Here is a 26283-nt window from a genome sequence, read left to right as displayed (position 1 = left end):
TTCTGGCAGCCTTAAAATGGAGGGTATGAAAAGGTTGTTGGAAATGCTACAAAAGAGCCCCAAACGGGGCCCCCCGGCCATCGTGGGCCAATGCAAAGTACCCCTGGGGACACATATAGTGCCCTCACTTACCTCAGTAGTTTCATTACTCTGGCTTTTATATTGTTTTTTTAATTGGTTAAGCTGTTTTATTGGTTACTGTTGTGTATAGTTTAATTGTATTGGGTGTTGAGGCTGATTAAATTTTTTGGGGTATTATATCCTTACTTGGTAAACATTAATTGATTTTTGTTTTTTATAGAAGTTTATTTATTTAATATTATATTTATTTGTGTTAAGAACATAATTATATTTGTGTGTCAATATCAATATGTATTGTATCTAAATGTGTTTTAAATATGTGTAATGTATATTTTGGAGGTTAATTATGTAGATATTGTTTACATAAAAGTTTTTGGTGACGAAAAATATGATTATTTAATTATATATTTTAGTTATTATTTATGATACATTAATTGTTGCTTTTTGATATAAATACTGTGTTTTTACTAATTGTTCATTGTATTTAATTTTTTAATGGATATTTATGTAGTCGATATCGTTGTTTTTCATATTTTTCACATTGTATATATTTATGTCACAATATATGTATATGTATATTTATGTGTTTGAATTAAGTGACTTTTGAAGTTATGTGTAGGGACTCTATATTTTGTAACGATGTTACTTTTTTTAATAATGTCACTGATCCCAGCGTCAGGACCACTGCATTAAAGTCTATGACGGTTGTGCTGTAAAGTTTGGAAATGGACTGTAAAAGGCTCTGGTGGCCAGGTAACTGTTTAAATCTACTCCATTGGCCCCCCAGACCTTCTCCCAGTCAGATGTGGTCATTCCAGCCAGGCTGGATTAGACAAAGTTTGGAAACTAAAATTGCTTATGGTTGAATTAAAAAGTGCTAAGGGCCTGGTTACGAGTTTGCATCGCATTGGATTCACCATCACCGACTAAGGGGTCTGCTGCCTGTATTACAATGTTGTCAGATTCCAGAATGAAAGTCCGCTGAACAGCAGCGGCAAATGCAGGTAAGAGCTGTGGGACAGTAGGGCCGGGTGGGGGGGTTTCGACAGACTACAATGAGGGAAAATTAGGTATAAATGTAATTTTCCCTCATGGTTCTCTGTTGAATCTTCCAACCCGGCCCCACTACCCCACTGCTCTTACCTGCATGGGCTGCTGCTGTCGCTGGAGTACCACCACCACCGCCAAAACATTCACTGACCACTGCAGCGTTGGTCAGGCAAAAGCATCTGCCATAGGGCTGTAGAAGTTCCTCCACCATCCAAATCACGAGTTGGCCTCTTGACGAGCCTACCAAGCCGGTAGGACCGCCTGCTTCGAGTCATCAGAAACAAAGGTTTTAGGGTGCATTCTCAGCCATTTCCTTTTAGTCTCTGACATGGATTCCTTCATCCAGGTCCGCTTTCACAGGACCATCTTGACCCCAAAGAAAACAACCGTTTTGGCCACAAAATCCAGGAAAGTCCATTTTGCAGTGGGATGCACTGGGCACATATGGTCCAGCAATGGACAGTAGGGGCATATTATCAAGAACGGCGTTCAATTATCGCCGCTTAGTGGCAGGAAACTGCCGCTAAAGCGGCAATAATGAGCTTGATAATAGGCCTTGTGAATTCCCATAGAAGCCCAGGTTCCGGTGTGAACCTGGGCTTCTATGGGAATTCACAAGGGCATATTATGAAGCCCATTATCGCCGCTTTATCGGCACTTTCCTGCCATTAAAGCGGCGATAATTTTAACGCCGTTCTTGATAATATGCCCCTAGGTGTTTATTCATGTGTCATGCATATGTGTACATTCGACTCTTATGTAGACAGAATGAGAGTGTATACTCATGATTTGACAAATTTTAAAAAGCATTCATCGCTGTCAGAAAGGCCAGATGCATTGTAATACAGTGGGCAGGAGACTGCTGCTGCCGTATCATTTTTCTTTGGACCGCTGCCGTTGTGGTATGGCGATTGGACAGCCAAATTCGTAATCAGGCTTTAATTCTTTTTAAACTGCATCCCCCGGAACCCTTTAGTGGATTTTGCTCATCTTGGAGTCTAAAAACTCATAAAAGTGTAATCTATTTTTATAAAGTGGTTTTAGGTTAATTTGCATTGAGTGGCTTTCTTAACTTGTTGTTTTGTACTGTTAAATGCCTTACACTAAGTTCCTCTGTGAAAGCCTTCCTGCTCAAAGCCATAGCTACCGAGGGTAGAACTTAAGGGTGTTCAAACAAGCTTGACTGGACCCAAGAAAGTTATTTGAGTGTATTCCACAGTAAGCCCGCACAGCCATTCCATATAATATACCCAAATCCTCAAAACCTCAAAAAGGAATGTCACCAAGTCAAAAAATATGCCATCTTCGAACTTTGGGACTTAACTGATATTGTTTTTTACTGACATTCTTCCAGAGAGGCAGGGTCTAGCCACACACAGTTAGCAATTGATCTTGTTTGGAAATACATTCTCACAGATTCCCCTGGGGGCATTCAACCTTTAACGAGCAATTATAAAGTATCCTCATCAACATGGACTCAAAGCAATCCTGTACATATATCTAATGATAATAAGGCTCATCTGGAAGATGCAACATCAACCTTAGCTGTAATCAGTGAGGTCTTAGACAGTTCAGTTAAAAAATGCTAAGAAAAACTAATGAATATAGAGGAGTGTGTGAAAAATTACAGGCACTAAGCCAGTTCAATTCATTGACTGGGACCCCACATTACCATGGGGACTGAAACATCAACAGCGTCCATTCAATTCCGTTTGTCCAGCCAAAGCAATCGTCTCCTCCACGTACAATCCTAGTGAACTTTACCTGTTTCCACCTAAAACATACTACGATGTGTGATACGGATACAGATTTCTCACAAGGTATGCAATGAGTTTTCCTTTCATGTGTTTCAGCTATTACTGTAAGAGAAGATGGGAGTTGAAATACCTCTTCCCTGGCCAAGATTGCTGGTGGGAAAGATGCTGTTTTTCAGATAGCTATTTTGGAGGTGAATATGTTAAAGATGTCTCCATATGTAGGGTTGTCAGAAATATAGAGATTTTGATGGACAGAGGCTCTGAAATATGGAGTTTGTTTAAAGATATTTCGTTTTCACCTGCCGTATATGTCACCACTGCTTAATCTGAGCAGGTGGTTTCCAGTGCTCGGCACTGGGACTAAAATGACAGCACTGGCTCTTATGACAAGAACGCTGTCTCTGCCTAATTATGGTTGAGCACAACAACAGCTATTTATTAATTGAACATACATTAACAATGACTAATAACTGTCACCCAAGCCATTCTTATATATTTGGGGACCTGGAACAGTAAATGGAGATCCGCATGCGCCTCACAGATAAGCTGAATAAATGCCATTAAGAGGCACACTTGTTAGAGTATGATGGTTAGTAGTTGAGTTGGTATTGTCATTGGCAGTACTGGCAGGGGCAATTGCTGGTGCAAGCTTCAGTGGCCTGACAAGGGCCCTGGCACATACTTTGTTTAACAAATTCAGCACTGTATGTCACAGATAAAATGTTGCACACCATGGGATAAAAAGGGAGTAAGAAGGAGGTTTCAAGAGGTGAGGAATTGGCAAGGCCTACCAATGGAGGAAAGAGGTCTAAAGGAGAAGGACAGGGGAATTGTTCCTTCTGGGGTGAAATTCAGGAGGTTCAACAATGAGCATATTATTTATCTCCACATTTATCTTTGTGTTACTATGAATACACTATATTAGGCATACAGGGTGAAATAGCTACACCTGTTTATCGAATAAAGTAAAATTATTTTCATGTAATGATTCTGGGTCAAATAAATCTAAGGTACAGCAGACAAGCAGCTGCCAAATTGGGGTAGCTATTTGTTTCTCAAGATCACTCAATCTTAAGGTCCATAGGATACAGGCAAATAGCAAGGGTTGAATAGTTTGGATTGTCTGTTCAATAGACTCACATTTAGTTTGCTTTTTAAAAATATTTATGCCATGTTAGAGGACAACCCAAAATTCTTAAGCATCTTATTATGCCCCAATACTTCTGATGGGTTTATCAACTACAAATCTGAAGTACTTCTTTGTAAATAGGGCCTATACTGTGCTGTCAGTGGATTGCAGCCTGACGTCTTCATCCAGTGATGTGTTGTGTCATTCACACTTTTCATCCACCCACCACTGACTAACTTCACTGTGAGTATTTTGCCTCTTCACTAGGCCTGGGTGGTAATTTCCGTTCTGCTTGCGGAATTTGGGTAATTTCGCGTTCCGCAGAGAATGAAGAATTGCCAAAAATTCCACGATCCAGAATTTTTTGCTTGTTGGTGCTTTCAAAATGCGTGTTCACGAGATATTTCCCACCGAGCATGCGAACAGGGAAAAAGCATTGTGAACAGATGCATCCAGCAATTCTGTGTGTTTGCGGAATTTCTGCGTGCTCGTGGAGATTTTTTACCGTTTTGCAAAGTTTTGTGTAGCGCGACTACGCAAATTCTGACCACCCCTAAAGGGTGGCATTCAAACACAAAGGAGGGCTCTTCAGTTCCATGAGCTAATATTTCCATCTGTGCTTCTTGACACCAAAGCTAGATTTTTGCTTTTAGGCAACTTTACAATAATGTTTTGTAAAAGCCATAACAGAAATAAACACGCAATGAGGAAGCCAAAAGCCTGGCAGTGAATTATGAACTATTAGCTTTCCAAATCGTTAGTTAGCAATCTGGTTTGGTAATGGGGACACTTTTATTGTGGTGCCAGGGACTACTTTTGGTCCCTGACTGACTGATATTGCTTGGTGTTAGCTGTCTCCCACCTAAAAATGCCTCTGATGCATGTGAGTGCTATAATAAATGAACAGCGGATGGAGTGGAGTCACCCCTCATCCCATGAAGTAAGCTGTGGTAGTGCATATGTAACTAGTTGAAGTAATACTTAGTTTTTTTCCTCTATTTTATTGCATTGGGAGAAGTTCTTTATCAGAGGACATCGGATCGCAGCATCGAGAAGCTAAGTGCTTTTATTTGCTTTTCCACTGACACATCTGATGGATATATTTGATAGAGATATCTGACATATTTCATAGATGCACATGCCCTCTCCCTATTTTATAAGCATGCTTCTGCCTCTTGTTAGGACAAAGTATTTCAGAAGTAAAGATTCAGACAGGTTTCAGACAGTCAACTGGAATGGCGTCTCGATTGATGACTCCTGCTCAGACCCTGATTTGGGTAAAGTTGGACAGCTCTGAAACTGGATCAGTTTCTGTGAGAGCATCGGACAGCAAGGGTAATGGAGCAGAATCTGGAAGAGATTTTTCAGTTGATGAAGTTCCATCCAATGCCATGTCTTCCAGTGATTCTGAGGAATATGGTATTGGCAGTCGAGGTGTCTCTTCACAAGCACAGTCTGTGCAAGGGAGAGACAATAGCAGGGTAGCCCAACCTGGAGATCAGGCACATATATTAGCAAGCACAGGCAGAGGGCTCTCTTGAGTTTCTACCAATTTACTGCAGCCCAAATCCCCCCATTCAATGGACACGCTGGATGTAAAGTCATTAGGGCAAATTGAAGTAAGCACTCTTCACAACTTGGTACAGGAACATGTACTTTATTGGCTGTATGTCTCCACAGCTTCCAGGAACTGACAACCAGGTCCCAGAGATTCAAAAACAGAGATTCTATCACTATGACAATGACATCACAGGTAGCACATGCAAAGAACATGTCCAAAGAGTTACAAAGGAAACTACTACACAAATGTTTTGCCTTTTGACAACATCCATCTCTTCTAGGATGTTGACTTCCTTGAGGAAATTGTGTACCAAATACATTTGCAAGCCAAACAATTCCTGAGTGAGCATGAAAGCACTTGTGGGCTCCATTCTAGGAAACACTGCTGGACTTACTCTCCAGGTTGGGAATTGAATAAATTTACCTCAACATGGGGAGAGTTCACAATGAATATGACTCCTTACATCGCGGATTTTACTCCACGAAGCATTCACAACATGCTTGTTAAAACGACCGCGTTGCCACAACGCACTGCCATTACAACGCAAGTTGTTACAGCAACTTGCGCTAGATGCTGCGCTGGACTTAGGAATAGTATTATTTACTATTCCAACTCCAGTGTGTGCAACACTAGGAAAGTGTTGGAATAGTAAATCATACTGTACCATAGTCTAGGGCACCATCTAGCGCAAGTCATTGTAAAGACTTGCTTCTTAATATCACTGCATTGTAACAACGCAGTCGTTGTAACAACCATGTTGTGTTTGCATGCGATGTAAAATCCGCAATGTAAAAGTTGTTTGCAGTTCACAACATAGGGATTGTTCATAAATTAAGCGTACAGTCCTACTGGCGTACTCACACAGTTTGGGCGACCCCCAGCTTTGCACCTGTCAAGAGCAGGCATTGGGATTAATAATTCTGCTGCATTGCCCCTCACACATCCATACCATGACAGGTTGTTGAAAATTCGACATGTCATGGAACATTTGTCTGCCAGGTTTCAAGCGATTTATAGTCCTGGAAAGAATATAGCCATTGATGAGTCCTTGATGCTGTACAAAGTCCAGCAGCTGTTCAGGCAGTACATACTGAGCAATATAGCTCATTATGGTATCAAGATGTAAAGGCTCTGTGAGATCTCTTCTGGTTATGTATAAAGCCTGAGAATGTATAATATCAGAGCTTGTCCAATCACTCCTTCATATGATCTTTATGTGGGCATATTTAATACAGGAATGGAGCTGGCTAGAGTGCTGTACAAAGCTGGCACTATGGCATGTAGTAAAGTTCAATACCAATGCAAAGGACACGTACAGGAGCTTGTTTGTAAGAAGCCCCAAAAATCCCAGAACCGAGTGTTGTGTTCTAACAAACTGCTTGCAGTCAAATTCTCAGATAGGCTGAATGTATACATGGTCACTACAATCAATGGTGTCAGTTAGCTGAAGATTACAGATCCACTTGTATACTTGATAACAATAAGTACATGGACAGACTGGATAAGTATGACCTTTACTTTAGCTATATAATGTGATTTGTAAAACTTGCAGATGGTATAAGAAGATGTTTCCCCTCCTGATCCAGTTGGCAACTTTCAATCAGAATGTAGCTTACCGTCTGAAAATTACATAAAGACCAATGTATTTCCTTTACTTTCGTTTCTTCGTCATGGAACGTCTTACTGCTGTAAAAGCAGTAGCCTCTACTTCATCTGCTGTGTACAGGGCTGCAAGAATGGCACTTTGCTAACCAGATTATTGGAACAGAGAGAAATACCTGACCAGGCTGTCATTGCAGAGTCTATTCTAAGCAAGGAATGAAGCAGAAGAGTTGGTATTTTGTCCAAAGTTCCCAACCTAGCCAGTCCTGTGTTTCCCAACTTGCTTTATGTTGTCCTATGTAGTAGTGAAGTATGGGGAAATTGACTGAGGTGGAGTTGCCCTAACATATACATTTCAATGGCTGTGCATGGGTACAAACTTCCATAGGCCACAAATTCAGTAGGCAAGCAGACTCACAAATTGTTTATTCTACAGGAGGAAATCATGGACTTGCTTATGGCCTGCTTGGCACCTTTATCCACCATCAGAACATGGTAGGTGTTCTGTGTGTCATATGACAAGTGCATTATAGTCACCACAATGCACATAATGGTGGATTGAACATAGGCCATGTTGTGACGAAGCACACTATGCAGCAAAACGAAATGCCTTTAGTACTTTTTGATGCGGTCATTAGGGAACTTAGGACAGTCTTCTCCAACAGGTTTACCTTAGTTTCAAAGGCAGTGCGAGAAATGTAGGCCCAAAGGCAACCTCAGAACCCCCCAGTTTGAATCTATAAACTGGAAGGAGTTGAATTTAGTACAGCGAGTGCCCTAAAAGCACATGAAAGACACATCTTCCTGAACATTAGGTGACTGCCACAGAAGACATCAGTCAACGTTCACATGGCACATATGCAGGATTAGTCAGGACTTTGAAAGAGATAGAGACATGAACAGGTAGGAAAAGCTTAGCTAACTATGCTTTCATGGAGATATTGCATTGGTTAAAGGCTGCTAGTAAAGGAAGGAGAGCTACACATGCCATCACTTCATCTTCACCAAAGGACTTGACCCCATCTGTGCTGCACTCGTCTTGATACTCAATGACTCCCTCATTCAACTGACTAGATGACTTCAAACCATCCAGAAAACAACAGTCAGGCTCATCCTCAACCTTCCACCCTGCACGCAGATCACTACGCACCTCAAAGACCTTCACTGGCTCTGCATTCACATGTGAGATCTCTTCAAACTTCTCATACACACATTCAAAGCCTTACACAACACTGGCCCAGCATACTTCAACAAATGCATCAGAATCCAGAAATCTTACATGCACCTCTGCACAGCCGGACTCCTACTCGTACACATCCTATATATGCGTAGAACCAGAACTGCTGGTGGTGCCTTCTCATTCCTTGATCATAAGGCCTGAAATGATCTGCCCATACACATCAAAGCTGTCGCTTAAATGTTCAAATTGTGCAGGAAATAGTTGAGGATTTTTCTCTTCAACTATGTTATAGAGATACTAGTTCCCTTGGAGGAAACAACAGTTGCATTGCGAATATACAGTTAATTGTATTCACTGAAAAATCATGTCAATAGCATGCAAAAGACACATTGTGTCATATTTCAGGTGCCCCAACATAACAGCGTAGTGAAGCTGAATAGTGACAAAAGTGAAAAGATGTGCAGTGGTGCTATATACAAAGCATATATTCAATTCTAGGGACTGATACGAAGGTACATTTTTACTACGGGACTCAGACTAGGAGTACAGTGTGTGTTTTATTATAATGAATATCAGTTCACTAGATTACTTGCTAATGTTTCGAACATTCAAAAATGATTTTAGACAGGGTCATCATCAGGACAAAACCGTGGTAGCAACCAGTACTGAACTATAAATAATAGTTGTATATGATTTTACCAACGGTCCCCCATTGAGTCAGGACACTTTAGGGTTTTATCCAATGGACACAAAAAAGATACATATGGAGTCGTGAGTTAGTGCAGGTTGCCAACTTTACAGGACTGCGTAATTTTTGGTCAGATATCAGACTGTTTTGGGTTGGGTGGTAGCCAAACAACCAAATATTCTACATATTTTGGGTTGTGAGGGTGACTAATTGCTGGTTTGGGATTGATGGGCTGGCACGATTCTGGGTAATGACTTATGCTAATAAATTCCTGATATGTTTGCTGTGTCTGGAGCATAAAAGTGGGAAAGCACTTGCCAGACGTAGTGCTCTCTACTCTCCATTGATCAATTGTTTCAAACTGGTGGTGATGATGTTTTCTTTTTTCAGACACATTCTGACTTTATGATTGTTAACAGGAAAACAAGTAGGGCACACTAAAGGCCTAACACGTTTTTTACTGATTACCCATGTTTTAATTTATTTGTAGATCACTCTATGGTTGTAAAATCGCACTACCAATTAAGAGGTGAGTCACAAAATCTAGGATTACTAACTTACTTACTTACTTTTCTCATACACACACCAGAAAAAAATGTATTTCTTATTGGTTACTCATTGACACATTACAGGGGTTTTAGAGATTGCTTAAATAATGCTATGCAATGCAAGTGTAACCTTTCTTGCACTAGGACTATTATTATTCTTTTTGTATTTATATACAGAGGATAAATCCAGAAGATATTAAGTACATTTTGGTTGGAGGTCTTGCAATTAGCCACCTCCTTAAAAGTATGTATTACTCATTGTATGGCTGTAAACAGGCACTATCAATTAAGAGGCGAGTTACAAAATGTAGACTAGTAGCCTGCTTATTGTTTACATACATTCACCCTAAAAATAAATTCCTTATTGGTTTCACGTTAACAGTTGATAAGGGGTTTTGTGGAATACTGCTGACAATTGCAACCTCTTTTACACTAGTGTTATTATTATATTATTGTTTTACAGAGGATTAAATTCAGTTGACATCGAATCTGGTGCTGTATTTATAACTTGAGTTCACCTTTGTTTCTAAGTCACCCCCACTGGTCATTAATTCTTTACACATTCATCAATTATAATAGCAATCATAAGGGATCTTAGAACACGTAAATGGTAAAATCTCCAACATGGTGTCCTGAGATATGAAGGTCAAAAGAACATTTTGAGAAACAATGCCATGAGTGTAATCCTAATCCCATAAATTGGGACATTTTGAGTAATGTCATAAAAACATACTCTGAAGGGGAGATTTAGTAAGATTTTGCACCTTGTTTGCATCACAAAAGTGACGCAAATCGTAATCGCAGATCCATCCTCTCTCCTGCACTTTTCAAACTCTTTATGGAACCCCTTAATCAAGCAAAAATCAATTATACTTAAGCAAGCAAAAATCAATTATCAACTGTACGCTGATGACACTCAACTGTACTATAAAATAAAATCCCATTCTGATATCCTACACTTCAACACAGAACTAACCAAGATCCAAACTTGGTTCCACAACAACCATCTTAAACCCAACCCAAACAAAACTGAGATCATCCTCTTCTCGCCTAAAAATAACCCTCTCCCAATTCAAAGATGGATCGCAGACCTTAATGCCCTAAACTGCCCTCTCTCCCTCCCCAAATCTGTCAAATCACTCGGCATCACCATCAACAATAATCTTACACTAAACTCCCATGTTAAAAATTCAGCAAAAAGTGCACTTTTCACACTCCGGCATCTCAAAAAAATCAAACCAGTTATTCCAGCTGAAGACTTCAAAGTTATTACCCAATCACTTGTCCTTTCCAAAATTGACTACGGAAATGCTCTTCTCTCTGGTACTCCCAAAATCCACCTTACCCCCATCAAATCCGCCCTCAACCTCGCAGCCAGACTTACAACAGACTGTAAAAGTTTTGACCACATCTCACCTGCCCTCAAGGCCCTCAAATGGCTCCCCATTGAAGGTAGATCCTCCTATAAAATTGCCTGTATTATGCACAAAGCCCTCTATCAGAAGACTCCAACCTACCTATCAACTAAACTCAAAAAAGCTGACTGCACCTGAACACTGAGAAGCACCAACTCTCTTCTTCTCATACCCCTTCTATTTAAGAAAAGCTCCTCACAATCCCGCTCCTTCTCTGGCAAGGCCCCTACCATCTGGAAAGCACTACCCAAAAACCTTTGCTGCAACACCTCCTCTGCCAACTTCAAAAGAAACCTTAAAATACACTTCCTCTCGAAATATTGTGGACTTTAACCTCCTTTTTGACTTTTGTCCCTCCTACTGCCTTAAGCAACCATTCTTGTTCTTTCAAATGATGTTCTGTTTATCTTATTTGCTCTCCTCACAATATGTACTGTAAATGGTTCCTTTTTATTTTTGTCTAATCAACAGTTGAAATTCTTTCGAGCATTGCTATTGCTGCTTTCCTGAGTCCTCCTTGGTACACTGTAAAATATCTTTCTACTACGACATTATTGTTTCGTTAAATTGATGTTCTGCATATATGATTAGTACTCCTCACACTATGTACTCTAAATGGTTCCTTCTAATCTTTATCTGACCAACTGTTGAATTTGTTTTCATGCATTGCTATTGCTGCTTCCTTGAGTAGTGCCATTGTTGATGTAAAGCGCTCTGATACCTTTGGGTGGAGCTAGTGCTATATAAAAACCTTCAAATAAATACATTTTCTACATATATTTTGCAGCTGAAACATACTGCAGTTCCACAAGAGTAATATTTTACTCAAAGCAGAAACAATTTATTTATATAAAGTAAATAGATATTATGAACATTATTACTTTACCCACATTTGTATGTACAATTTCATTTCATCATAAATTTTTAAAGACATTATCATAGAATATTGTTTTCTCCTGAACTAGCTATGGAATGTATGTCCATATCCTACCTGAGGGTATCTGCTGACACCAAGAATTCTGGCCATAGGAAGGACTGCTGCAGATGATTTATCTCCAATGATAGCTGCTGGTTTGAACTTTGAGGAACAACTGTAATTTGGGACAGTCGTCTGGTGACCTGAGAGCAACCACAAAGTCCCCTCAACAGCAGAAGCTTCAGAATAACAAGAGTCGTAAATTTTGAATCCCAGGTTTATTCCAGGTAGAAATGTAGGATTGTTGTTAATTTCCTTCGTTGCAAAAACCATGGCGAGAGCACATTGGTAATTGTCAGTGTGAATGCTATTAAAAGAAGAAAAAAAATGTGATAACGTTTTTGTGAGGGCTCTACATATAATACCATAAATCTAATATGGTGAGTATTCTGCATATCACTATGTTAGGAAAAAGCATTGCAGCCTGATGCTTCACTTTAGAGCCCGAGTGGCATAATTATGCAGGTGGAGTTGGGAAGAAGACAGACTTGATTTGGGTCACATTCTATAATCCTTCACCGATTAGGATATACCATTGTGCGAGAACAAACTTTGTCTTTGCATGGGAAAGCTATTTGTTAAGTCATGGAGGCCAATATGAAATAATCATCCACAGAGTAAGCTATGCAGATACTTGGTATGACAGAGACATAGCTATATAGAAAGTATTTTATAGGTCATATCAAGTACCCCTTTCTGTACATTGCAATTAAAGTGGCTGTCATTGTGGAGTTCCATGATCATATAGAGGAATGGGGCCGAATGCAGAGTTCCTTTATACGATTATGGAAATGTGAGGTAAATTATAATAGCCATAGGTATGGAAGGTGATATTGTATTCCCTAGATTACATGGCCACACCCTTACCATTCTCACAAACTGCTTAACCTCATGACTGCTTGAGAGATCCCTCTGCTGTGCTGGACAGCAATAAAAACGAGTGTGATCATGACGAGCTCAGCTCGTCATGAGCACCCTGGAGGTATACCTCATGACGAGCTGAGCTCGTCATGAGCATCGAAGGGGTAAATCCTTGGTGTCAGCAATATGCCACGGAATTAAGCACATGAAAAGCCAGTTTGTATTTGTTGTAAAACGATATTAGAATCAGTTCAATATAAGTCACATTAACATCTACTGTGGTTCAAAATGTGTAGTAAAATGCTCAGAGATGCTATTTTCCTTATAAAGCTATTTAGTTTGTAAATAATAAATATATTGCTATAAATAATTCCTTTCTGGTCGTCTCTGTTTGTTTTGGAAAAACAGATCAGAAGAATGAAAAGCCAGTTTTCATTTTCATTGTTTAAACTACAGTTAAATTGATGCTTTGTGGCCTCGCTTTAACCTTGGCTGCTGTTTTGGTTAGGTTGAACAGCCATGTCACTTTATGATTGTATGTATTATTAAGAACCTTATGGAGTGCACAGCTACCCCAAAGGGTCTCTCGGTGCTATCGGCGGACAGTAGTATGGCGTAGCAAGAGGAATATCTAAGAAGGCGAGGTTTAATCCAGGCTGCTAAAAAGTGACGTTTTTAGGTTTTTACGGAACTGAACCAGTGAATTTACAGGATCTGAGATCTGAGGATCTGAGAGCAAACGGCAGAGAGTTTCAGGCCCAACATGGAAAAGAAGCGCCCCTTAAGACGAGCTCTTAGAAACCTGGGCACCAAAAACAGTGCAAGGTTGACTGATTTCAGCACACACGTGTGAACATATGGAGACACAAGGGCTTGGATGTAAGAAGGAGCAAGACTGTGCCTAGTGCAAAACATATAACACAAGGCCTTGAACTTAATCCATTTGTCAACTCTCAGCCAGTGCAGTCCCTGCAGCAAGGGAGAAACTGACAAACATGTAAGCAGCTGAAAATTTTGGATGATGTGCAAGTGATGAATCAATGCTTTGTCAGCACCCAGATACAAAACATTTCCATAATCCAATCTGGAAGTGACTAGAGCTTGCAGCACTGTTCTTTGTGAACTTAAGGGGATCAGACAGAGTATTTTCTTAAGCCATTTCAGAATGGAAAAACAGGAAGCAGTAAGCTTAGAGGCCTGTGGTGTCAGGGAGAGATTTTTATTAATAATGAAACCGAGATTATTGAATATATCCACCGAAACAGGCAAAGGCCCCAATATGGCAGGCCAATGTCTGACTCCCCAGAGATAAGGGTTATTTCCGAGGATCAGGACTTTGGTTTTATCCACGTTGAGTTTGAGGGTGTTTGTTTTCATCCAGAGTGCATCAGTAGAGAAATTTTGCCTGAGAGGGGAAGGGTCTTTGTTTTGAGCATTGGATAGTGAAAAAATAATCTGAGAATCATTTGCATACGAGAATACGGTGAGACCAGATTCTTCAGTCACATCCATTAACGGGCAAAGGTAGATGTTAAACAACAGAGGCTCAAAATTAACCCCTGTCGGAACCCCCGAGGTCAGTGTTAGAGTAGTTGAAGTGTTGTTCGATGAAAAGAGCTGACAAGTTTGATCCTTCAGAAAGTAGGGCAAACATTTCAAAGCAGTGTTGGCAAATGCCTAAAGCCTCCAGTCTATCCAAGAGAATATAGTGTGAGACCGTATCAAAGGCTGCACTTAAATCTAAGAGGATAAGCGCAGCTGTCCCACCAGAGTCAAGTTCTTGTCTCTGAAACTCAGTGACTCTCAGTAGGGTGGATTTGGTGCTAAACCCCACCATAAACCTAGACTGGGAAGGGTGAAGCACATTGGAAGTCGGTCACGAAGTAGGAGAGGTGAATATTAACATGTTTTTCCAAAATTTGGGAAAAAACTGAGAAAAGTGAAACTGGCCTGAACTTGGACCAGCACTGAGGGTCAAGCACCTTCTTCTTGAGCAAAGAGAGTATCAAGGCTTGCTTCCAGTTTTGAGGAACCTCCCCCATGACCAAGGAGAAATTTAGGAGGTCCAACACTACCCTGAGGGGTGCCTCCTCAAGTTGGCTAAATTTAAATGGTGGAAAGGGGGTTGAGTGGGGAACCAGACTTAATGGTAGCCATTAAGGTTTGCAATTTTTCAAGGTCCAGAAGAAGCCACACATAATTCTCAAGGATCTGTCCGACTTCACAGTATGCTGACCGCCCCCGAGATGAGGAACTGATGGACCGGGTGTTTGAACAGCCAGAGATTGAGTCACAAGCTTAGAAGCATCAGCTTCTAATAGCCAGGGAATTGTCTTGACTTCGTTTAGAAAAAACAAGGCAAGTTCATCACATTGTTGATGGAAAAGGGAGGGGGGACAGTGTAAATGAGCAAAGCTTTTGACAGTTGTGAGCATTAGAGATTACTTCAGTATAAAAAGCTGCCTGTGCAGCTTTACTGGAGGCTTGACATTTTTTCAAGGCAGACACATAAGCAGCCTTAGCCACTGATGTATAGTGCTTCCTCCAGACTCTTTACAAAGCTTTAGAAGCCTTTTTTTCTAAGCGGAGGCTGTCATTAAACCAGGGTGCCAGAGGGAAAACTCTGCCCTGTAATTTAGAAGATCGAAGCATAATTTAAGCCGTGGCACTTTTGAGCCAACGGTGTACAGGGATTTGGTCAGTATCCAGTCTAGAAGATAGAACTAGAAGGGTATAAAAGAGGAGTTTGTTTAATTCCTCCATATCCAATTTAGCCCAGTGCCTGTTATGAGTTTGTCAGGACAATCAATTAGCCGGAGAGGAAGGGACTGTAATATTGAAAGGTACCGCAAAATGGTTGGTCCGACTAAGTTGGACCGGAAGGTAAGCAGAGAGGAGTGAAAGGTTGGAGAAGATAGGGTCCAAAAGATGGCCTGCAATGTAGGTGGCGGCAGAATACAAAAGAGGAAGATTAAGAGATCTCATGTCCTCTATGAGTGCTACCGATAACTTGTATTCGGGATCCTCAAGGTGTAAATTGATATCGCTGAGCAAAGAAAAATCTGCTGCCTGAAAAATGATAGACACCAAATAATATGGTAAACTTGCACACCAGATACTTGACGGTCCAGGATGGCGATAAATGAGGTACCCAGAGAGAGTAAATTTAGTTGAAACTGATAGAGAAAAGTGACATGCCTCACAATTAGGAATTTGAAGCTCTTTAATATTGCATCTATAGTCTTTTTCGTAAATAATGGTTATGCCACCACCTACTCTGGGAGGTCTGTTAATCCCTGTAAGAGCAAAGTTGGCAGAGAGGGCAGAGATTATGTCCGGTGAGGAACCCTCATGAAGCCATGTGTCAGTTAAAGAAATTATTTATGACGGTCACTTTCACAGATAACATTAAATAAATTAGACTGGTATTTAGGATTACATGTGACTGTCACTTGTAATGTAAGGGATAAAATACCCCCTGCCCTACATTATAAGGATATAGTAAGTCACTGAGGAGTTCCATAACCATATAGGAACAAGTTTAAAGGTAGAGTTCCTTCATAAGCTTATGGGATGCTGAGGTGACTTGCAATCTCCTTATCATGTATGTCAGGGGCTACTTTGTCCTAAATAATACATGGTGTCACCATTGCCTTTCCCACAAACTACTTACGCCCTTTGTGCACAACTCTTTTGTTTGAAAGAGCTATCATGTTTGCAAACATGAAGAATAAAAACAAACCCCCAGAGCAAAATTAAACACATCAAAAACATGTTAGATATTTGTTGCAAACAGATACTAGAAACTAGTACTAGTACTAGCTCAGAATGTTTAGAAACATGCAGAAAGATTCCAGCTTGTTTCTAAGGAGCTAAATAAAAAAACGTATTCTCAATGCTTGTCAATGTAAGCTATTAAAATAGAGCAGAAGAAAGAAAAGCAACATTACATTTGTTGATTTAAACAGCTGTTTTAATTATGCTCCATCACCTGACCTGCCTTTCGCCTCAGCTCCTTGCTCTGGCAGCAGGCACTGTGATGTCAGAACTTGACTGTCATAACTTTATGACAGTCAAATTCTGACATCTTTTTATAATTGGGGACTTAGTGAGTCACAAGTCACAGATTATAAAGAAATTAGTGACTGCCATTTATACAGGGATCTCAGAATCCCATGTAGTGTGATCAAATTATAAATGGTCTTTTATAGAGGGATTGCAGGCTCCCATGTATTTTAGTGCATTTTCATTTGGATATGGTTAGTTAAATTCATTTAGAAGTATGGAGCTATACCAATTGTACTCTGTATAAAAGTGGGAAAGAAACAAATGTTAGTCACCACTAGCTACTACGTATTAGTCATAGTTCAAGAATGTTATTAACAATGTTCACAGCACAAAGAACTAGTATATAATATACATGTTTTAATTGTAAAATCAACACAATAATCTGCTGCTCATTAAATATTATCATACCAAACTTCAGCAAAATAGACTGTGGTCATGATGTGCACTTTTGCTGAATCTATCTCTTATCCCTTTGAGATGTGTGCATGCACAATTTAGATTCAAATAGATTTTTCTCTATAACAAAGTCTTCAAATCTAATATCTGAATACATATCATTAGATGTATTAGCATTGAGAGTTATGTAAACCTGGTGTTCAAAGGCAGGGCCTCTCTCCAATTCAACAATATCATTAGCACCATCATTTTATTTCAAAGATAGGACTACATGAATGTTATCTTCGGTCTTATCTTTGCAGTTTTATATAGTGCGAATTCTAACCGAAAATATTGGAGCCCGTTACATAAGCACCAGTTACAATCCACAAGATCACCTTAATTTTTTTAAGCACAGGGAGATTTGGGGCCTCATGGACAAAGGCTTTTTGTGGTTGCAGGCCCTCTTTACAATTCAGTAACTTATTACCGGATATCAAATTGGGTTTGCGATTCGGTATTAGGAAGGGGCGTGCTTAGGGCGTCCCTTCCCAATACCGAATCGCAGTGGTATGTGTGAATGATTTGCGACTGAAATGCAGCTGCAAAACATTTGCATTTTACCTTATTAATATTCATGGGGTACGTCTATTTACAACCCAATGGGAATGGCAAAATGTGTCAACACACATTTGTACATTGGCGTATGCAATTACCAACTAGCAAATTGGCAAGAATTCAATATTTGATAATTGCAAACAATTAACTTTGTACATGTGGCCCCATGTGATTTATCTAGAAACACAGGATGTTCAGCCAATGTCAAGACTCAAATATTGTTTCACAGTTCCACAGTCAGCAGCTCTTGCAATAATGCCACATCCTACCATGTAGTTGAGCTCTACTGAAGTTGCTGATCTGAAGGAAGTCACTTTAAAAATAACTGTCAGTGTTTCTCAGGATGAAAACATTTTTTTTTTATTCTGACTGGCATCTGAAACAGAGGCATTGATATCCTCTTTCACATATTAATCAGACCATTTAAGTACCTCTGAAATCGACCACAAATCTGATGTCAGAGACTTTTTTGAAGGTGAGTGGTTGAGGATCCCCTTCTTGGCCCCTCATGATTTACTGTAATGACACATTGTGAAATATATAGAACATTCAGGAGGCCAGGCTCCTGTTATCCCTCTGTTTTCCCTTTGTTCCCTGCCATGAGATCTCACCATTACCAAAATAAATTCATAACTCTGATTGATCTGGTCTCCAAATAAAGAAGCTAAGACCGTGGGAGTTCGAACAAAATGCATACAGATTTTACTCCAGCAATGGATCTTTTATATTACTGGCCATTCCTGGGTTAACATTACCAGAAATTCCCAGCCTGATCACAGGAAATATTTAAGCATGTGAATCGGTGAAAGAGCACTGGGGAACTGGCTTTGTAGTTAAGTAACTAATCGCTTCTTCAATGTTAACCTTTTATAGGTTTACTTTTTATGTATACATGCTATTAGTTGGGCAAAAATAAGTGGGAGATGCAGCAGACCAATTAAAAATAAACATTTCAATGACCCTTTCTGTAAAAATTACTAGAGGGCATAGTTTCAAACTTTAAATTTTGTTGTTGGATATCTGCTTTAAATCTCCCTTCTAACACTAATTAACACTTGGTATGCGTGTTGCAGCGTGCTCATGTTCTTTCCAGCATGGTAATAATGGATGGTGGGGCTCAGTGTGGGTGGTTTCTCACAGGGTGTTGGGAGACGGACTATGTGCTTGCCAGGGCAGAAAGGGATATTGCACCTCCAGTGGCTGAGTCTTACTGACACAAACACACGCACAGTCATCAGGAAAACAACTTTATTTCAAACTATTTACAATGACTCCTAACATGCTGGTTCAATTGCATTCATCAAAAGGGCAGGAGCAGGTCTGACAATGTTCTTCCGGTGTGAGAACCTCCTTGTGTCTGCCTGGGAAGGAGGAAGGTCCATGCTGAGAGCCTGGTTGAGCACAGGCATGGCGATTTCTCTCACCAATGATACGTTAGGCACATCACAGTTACACCACTACATACCCATTAACTGAAGGGTAAATTCTGTCAGCCAGCAGACGAATGGAGTCCGGTCAGAAGCCCTTATGTTTCAACAAGTGTCCATGAGCAAGGATGCTGCAGGGGTGAAAAGGAGTGGTCATGCTAGGTATAGAGAGGGTGAATGCTCTGTTCAGAGTGCTTGGTCCCACCGCCATGCTATAGCATAAGGTGGCAGTTGTCCTAGCCACTCAAAATCATGCACTAAGAGGAGGTGTTCTAGATCCTGCACTCTGTCGATGAGGTGGGAGTCCAAGGTAAAGTGGACATTGGTAAGTACTGTCTAAATATGTCTCAGACTTCACACTCATTTGAACTGCAAGAAACAGCATTTCCCCATACGTGGTCACTCTAGGTGGCAATGCATTGCGATCCAGGGTTAATGCTCTGTCTTATCTCCCCGACACCCTCTTCTTAAATACAAAAAATAGTAATCTGATAGAAGCTTCGTAGGCTCCAGTGCACTGCTACCACTCAGCAAGAAAGCACATCACATACACAACAAACAACATCAATATTATTGATGTAGTGGTAACAATTGCCAGGGCATATATTAAAGGTTTTGCCACTTGGAGCAGCACATCATGATAGAAGGGACGATCAATCCCGAAGTGAATAGCATTGTCAATCTGTCCCTCCACACAGCTAGCATCCCTGTGTCCTGAAAACAGGCCAAGATCTTACCACTCATAAAAAAGCCGACATTAGACACTCGCAGTGTCAGATCCACGTTTGCTCCCTGAATTCGATATGATGCACAAAGGGGTCCACCTCCCGACGTCCCCAACTCTGGATGATCACAGAGTAATGAGGCAATCAGGTGAGGGAAAAAATAGAAGGTGTGGGCCGGAACCGCTGGGAAGGGGATACCTAAAAAGAAGAACACAGTGTAAATACACAGCTTAAACAGTCTACACTCAAAATGTCTCGCTAAGGCTGTACTAATACCTGTGGTCTAGCTGCTGAAGCCTCTTCTGCCAAGAAACCACCTAATGATCATCAATAGAAATACTTCTCTCCAAGACCACGAAACGATAAATCTATAACAAACAAGGTACACAACATTATTCTCAATATCGCAGCGTCATTCAACCCAAACACTCTGTGAATGCCCATACATACCAAGAAGTAACATTCAATGCCACCATGAAAGCTTCACTCCAAACAAGAAGGAAAATATCCCCACGATAGGACTCAAGAAAGGAATGTAACTTAGAAGTATAGGACATGAGTTGTTCCAGATCACATCCAGCGGTAAGAAATAAAACAATAAACTCAGAGTCTTTAAAAAACCAAAAGTGTAATACTCCCAGCGCCCGACAATAGCGCGAGTAAACACAGGGTCCTTGATCCCTCACGCCAATCCACAGCATGTAATAAACAAGGTCGTGATCTGCAGATCAGCGCAAGAGGAAAAAAGAACGTTAGCGCTTACCTGAGCTAACCTCAGCTCAGAGCCCTCCACCTCCACGCTTAACTCAGCGGGAGGAAAACCAGGAATCCAAAGTTAGTTACACAGTCCGGACAAGAAACCCCTGGAACAGTTCGACTCTCGAACGCTTCCTTCAGCGTGAGAGGAACCGGGAAGATGTCCGAATATAATGATGCTCCAACCACGCGGCTCTAAACGAGAGTCCTAGCGCAGAAGTCGGAGATTGAAAACTTCTGTGAGCTGCAGCCTTCCAGCAACAATGGCGAGGAACCGAACTAGGATTCGGCAGAAACACTGGAACCAGAATGACAATAAATGAAGGCTCCTTGAACAACGGGAAATTCCAAAGACAGAAGACAGATGACAAACAATCCTGCTTGTCACCAATAACCAACAGAATTACACGCACGTTCTGTGCGCGCTGGATGACTCATATAGATTATGCTCCTCCCCTTGATAATGAGAATGCTGGGAGATGTAGTCCGAATGTTTTACGTAGGCGCGAGGATCACCTCCTGACACGCAGTCCAGGGAACTACAGGCCTATCTCTCTATTACCTTCTCTGTCCAAGGTGTGTGAGAAGGTTGTCACCAAACAACCAATGGAGTTTTTCAAAAGAGAGGGTCTGATGCATCCCGCTCAGTCAGGGTTCTGAGCAGCTCATAGCATGGAATCTGTGCTGATGGAGGGGGTGGAGGCCCTCCGGGAGTGTTTGGACGCCAGCGGGAGGGCAGCATTGATTTTGCTAGACCTCTCGGCGGTGTTCGACATGGTCACTCTCTTCTCTCATGCCTGGCCAGGATAGGGGTGTCGGGGACGGCCTGAAATTGGCTCAGGTCTTTTCTTGAGGGTCGGGCCTAGCAGATCTGGCTGCTTCCATCTGCCTCTCTTCATCATGATATGACTACGGGAGTCCCTCAGGGGTCCTCCCTCAGTCCCCTTCTATTTAACATTTATGTGAACTCCCTGGTCCATCTGGCTGAGAGTTCGGGAGCTAAGGTGATGTCCTACACCGATGTCACACATGCTACTCTTTACCTGGGACATTGATGACAATTCTGTTGCAGCAGTTCATCACTGTCTCTCTTCCATTTTCAGGTGGCTCGTGGGTGCTCAACTAAAAAGCAACGAGGAGAAATCTGAGATTTTGCTGTTTGAAAAATTCCCTCACAGGTTCCGGGAAGCTCTGTGGCCACCTGATTTTCCCCTGCCCTCCTCTGAAGGGAAACCGGTGAAGAACTTGAGGGTTTGGTTTGATGAGAGTCTTTCTTTCTCTTTTCACATCACGAAGCTGGCCGGTACTTGCTTTGGCCTTCTCAAGACTTTAAGAACATTTTTTCCTCTCCTACCTCAAGCAGCTAGAGAAACAGGCAATCGTGCCCTCATCTTGTCACGGCTGGATTATGCCAATGCACTTTACATTGGTATCCCTGGCTACCTGATTAAAAAGTTGCAGGTAGTCCAGAACTCGGCAGACAGACTTCTGCTTGGCATTTCCACAAGACATAGCCTGCGGCACCACTTGCGCTCCCTTCACTGGCTTCCTGTAGCAGAACAGGTAAAGTTCAAATCACTGGTCCTTGCCTACCATCCCCCGATTTCAGTTGCAGAGGTTGGGAGGTACGTTTCTGACTCGGAGGGCTGCGGCAGTGTGGAATGCACTGCCCCTGGCTTTACACAGTATTGAAGACCTGTCAGCATTTAAAAAAAATCTTCAAACTTATCTTTTCATTTGCTAGTCTCCTGTTCTCCTAAAGACATTCTGCCTGGACACTCATGAATAGACGTGTGCGCTATAAATCCAAATAACATAACATAACATAACTGAAGTGGTCATCTACACACATTTACAAAGAGATGAGCTAACTGTAGCAATTTATAGTTTCCTGTAAGTCAAGAAAAAAATGCCTGAATCCTTAAATGCATATTAGGAATTCTTAGTGAAATGAAATCCATACAGCTGGTGATAAAAAATCAATAATCAAATAAATATTACTACATGAAACACAAAAGTACCTAATTCGACATATACACATTTAAGTAGTCGTAGTACAGTATAGCACCACTGAAATCTGTCTAACCACAACTGCCTTTGTACAGGGTATTCGCTAGCAACATTGAAATCTGTGCCATCTTTGAAAAACATTCTCGCAGAGCATCTCAGAAGTGTATCACTATTCTCATTATCATGTCATGCAAAGATTTCTCTCTACATGATAGATTTGGATAATTATTAATAATAAATCATTACATGTCCCGATGTATTGATAAACAAGCTCTTAAAGCATCCTGTACATTCATGTAAATTATGATAAGTTGCTTGTTGACACATGGTACTCCAGTAACATTTGTTATACTGCACCATGCTTAAAAATCACAGCATATCCATACACAAGTTAGATTGTAACAGAATATAAGCCTAATTAGAATTTTCTTTTAATATGAGGGTGATTTTTGTTTCTAAACTGAAATGCACCAATTACATAAAGCCTGAATGCGCCACACTCCTCATCATTCAGTGTTTGAAAAAGATTATGAAAGAAATCAAATTATTGCCAAAACCTACTTTTGAGGCAGTCCTCTCTGCTGTCTGATAAGTAATGTTTGAACAGGTGCAGCTAGCTATCTACGTCCCTGTGAAGTAATGCAAATAATAGACATTGAAGTAGAGCTGTACTTAATCATATTCATCAGTGAGGTATCATATCCAAATGACAACACACCAGTGTCTATCCAAAGTTCCAACTATTTGCCCTGAAGATGACAGGATGAGTAGGGCTATTCAGGATAGGCCTGGGCGTACTGCGCGGAGTTTTGCTACGCTGAACTCTGCGAAGTTACAAAAAGACTCTGCAAATTTCTGCGAGTGGCAGAGTGCAGCACGAACTGCAGTTTGTGCTGGTATTCCTGATGCTCCTGAGCGCGAGTCGGGAAAAAACTCCGCCCCTCATCGCAAAGCGGTTTATTGCACTCTGTGAGTTCCGCGGAGTCCAGAACAATATGCAAACTCCACGAACGGAGCGAAGTTCACTACCCAGGCCTAATTAAGGAACAACAACATGGTATAGTTATGAATATACACCAATGTTACATGAACCTTAAATCGTCGTAACATTGTTTCATCACAGCAATATAATCAAAAGAGACATCTGCAAGTGTGAAATCACTACAGAACTCACCTGGTATAACAACAGTTCCTATGGAGATCTCCAACATGACACACGTGACCGCTCCTTGAGGGTGCTAATCTAAATGTCCTGTTCTGTTGCCACAGCATGTGACCACCAATATTTTTCACTATACATATACCTACCTTTAAGAAAATGTGTTATTTCTTAGTTCACACTTCACTTTTACACCATCTTCTTCATTACTCATTCATTCAAACCACTTTATTTGGTTACTGAAAACCATAAAAGTACCGTACATTAGATTACAATAAATTACATAAAACACACACGGTACACAGTAAAAACACATACATTACACAATAAAATTTCATAACCGATACTTCAATAATAGGGCGAGTTAAGAAAATTAGGGAGGGAATAAGACAAAAGTCATGAATTACATAACATCTTCAGTATGGGTAAAACAATAAGAGCAATACACCATTACAATGAACATAGTGATAAAAAGGCAAGTATTAAAAAAGTAGTAACATGGACTTTTCAGTATTCTCATACCAGCATGGGGTGCCAGGTTTTTCTAAGTCTCACTGTTGCGACAAGAAAGCTCGCAATATTAAAAATCCCCCATGGATCATTAAGCTTCTGTAAGTACAATAGAGAGAATTTACTCTAATTTTTCTGCCTTCTGCCTCCCCCATCACCCTCAGGCTTTGGCTGAGAATCATCTAGGATGAGTGTGATGTTCCGTCAACAGGCAATGTTGTGAAGTGTGCAGCTTAATATAATCAATTCACCAACCTTGCAAAGAGATGGAGGTCTTCAGAAGACCTAAAGTTTACTCAAAGAGACCAATGATGAGGACGTGCCTTATTGTGCTTTAAGCCTCCAGGCATTCGCCGGTTTTTCAATGATGTCAATAACCAAGATCTACTAGAATATTCAAATTCCCCACATCCATTACCTCTCACAACAAGAGTTGGGTACATCAAACGTTCCAACAAGTCAGGCTCTCTTTGGTACAATGTCTTCCCTCTGGTATGGAACACTACAGTTTAGCAGACTGAACATTCATATTCACATGAAATAAACAAATATGTGGAACATCAGTTGTCATCCAACTGAATACATCCATTACCTCTCACTAAAACTGTAAAGTACATAAACTTACCTTGGTACAAGGTCTGCCATCTGGTATGGCACACTTCTGTGGTGCAGCCTATTGAGTCTTCAGCAAAAGGGCATCGCAAATGGGGACAAGGGGCCCGATTCACAGAATGAACTTAAGACTAAATCCTAAACTTACTACTATTTGGTATTCACAGAATGCACTTACTACTTTCGGGATTCACAGAGTGAACTTACTACTTTCGGGATTCACAGAATAAACTTACATCTTTCGGTATTCACAGAATAGATTTAAGACTACTAACTCTAAGTCCGAACTTGGGCCGGAAATTCCGGCCCGGAGGCGGAACTTCCGGATTGGGGGCAGAGCTTGCGGTCCGGAGGCGGAGCTTCCGGCCCAGAGTCGGAGCTTGCGGCCCAGAGGTGGAGATTTCAGCCATGGCTAAAATCCCCACGTCCGAGCCGGAAGCTCCGCCTCCAAGCCGCAAGCTCCGCCTCGGTTCGGACTTAGAGTTAGTAGTCTTAAATCAATTCTGTGAATACCGAAAGTAGTACGTTTATTCTGTGAATCCCGAAAGTAGTAAGTTCACTCTGTGAATCCCGAAAGTAGTAAGTGCATTCTGTGAATACCAAATAGTAGCAAGTTTAGGATTTAGTCTTAAGTTCATTCTGTGAATCGGGCCCAAGGTATTTTGTTGTGCACAGATTTTAATTGCTATACATGAGGAGGGGTTTTAAAACTTCATTTATGGGCCTATTGTCGATATTTCCTCTGTCGGCTCTTTATGGTTACTGTATGATTTACTAATATGTAATAATTATTTCCCTCTTTGGGGTTGCGAACACCTATTTGAAAACATTGATGTCTTTATTTTTGATATTAAGACAACACTAGTTTTTCTGATTGCAGCAGTGGACTTTCACACGCTGTGACGATTCAGAATACCCAAGAACAGAACCCTCCAAAAGCCCAACTTACAGTAGTACCAACTCTGATATTATCTTTCAGAGTATCAATATTGCTAGACGAGGGTAGGGTTAGAGGGAGGGTACAGCTGGATGGAGATCTGGACCTAACTCAAGTGATAGGATTAAACCTAGAAAGAAGACAAGATAAATATGCAAGTTAATAATTAAAATTAGAATCACTAAGGCTGTTATTTTATGAATGGTTATCCAAAATGGAACCAGGGGGGGGGCGTGGC

At 40.9% G+C, this 26283-nt stretch overlaps 1 protein-coding gene across 1 annotated transcript in view; it reads right to left on the bottom strand.

The window, feature by feature from the left end:
* LOC144769169 (extracellular calcium-sensing receptor-like) overlaps positions 1 to 25141 on the bottom strand; it is a 236937-nt gene extending 211796 nt beyond the window's left edge. Inside the window, exons 1-2 of the mRNA XM_078653185.1 lie at positions 25122 to 25141; positions 12003 to 12294 (exon numbers count right to left, since the gene is read on the bottom strand). Coding sequence (XP_078509311.1) covers positions 12003 to 12294; positions 25122 to 25141 — 312 coding nt within the window. The remainder of the gene's footprint in view (positions 1 to 12002; positions 12295 to 25121) is intronic.
* Between the last annotated feature and the right edge of the window lie 1142 nt (positions 25142 to 26283).

The sequence above is a fragment of the Lissotriton helveticus genome, chromosome 7, assembly GCF_964261635.1.
Source record: "Lissotriton helveticus chromosome 7, aLisHel1.1, whole genome shotgun sequence".
Taxonomy (NCBI): Eukaryota; Metazoa; Chordata; class Amphibia; order Caudata; family Salamandridae; genus Lissotriton; species Lissotriton helveticus.
Note: the sequence above shows the minus strand (reverse complement) of the source record. Positions and strands in the feature narration are given on the sequence as shown.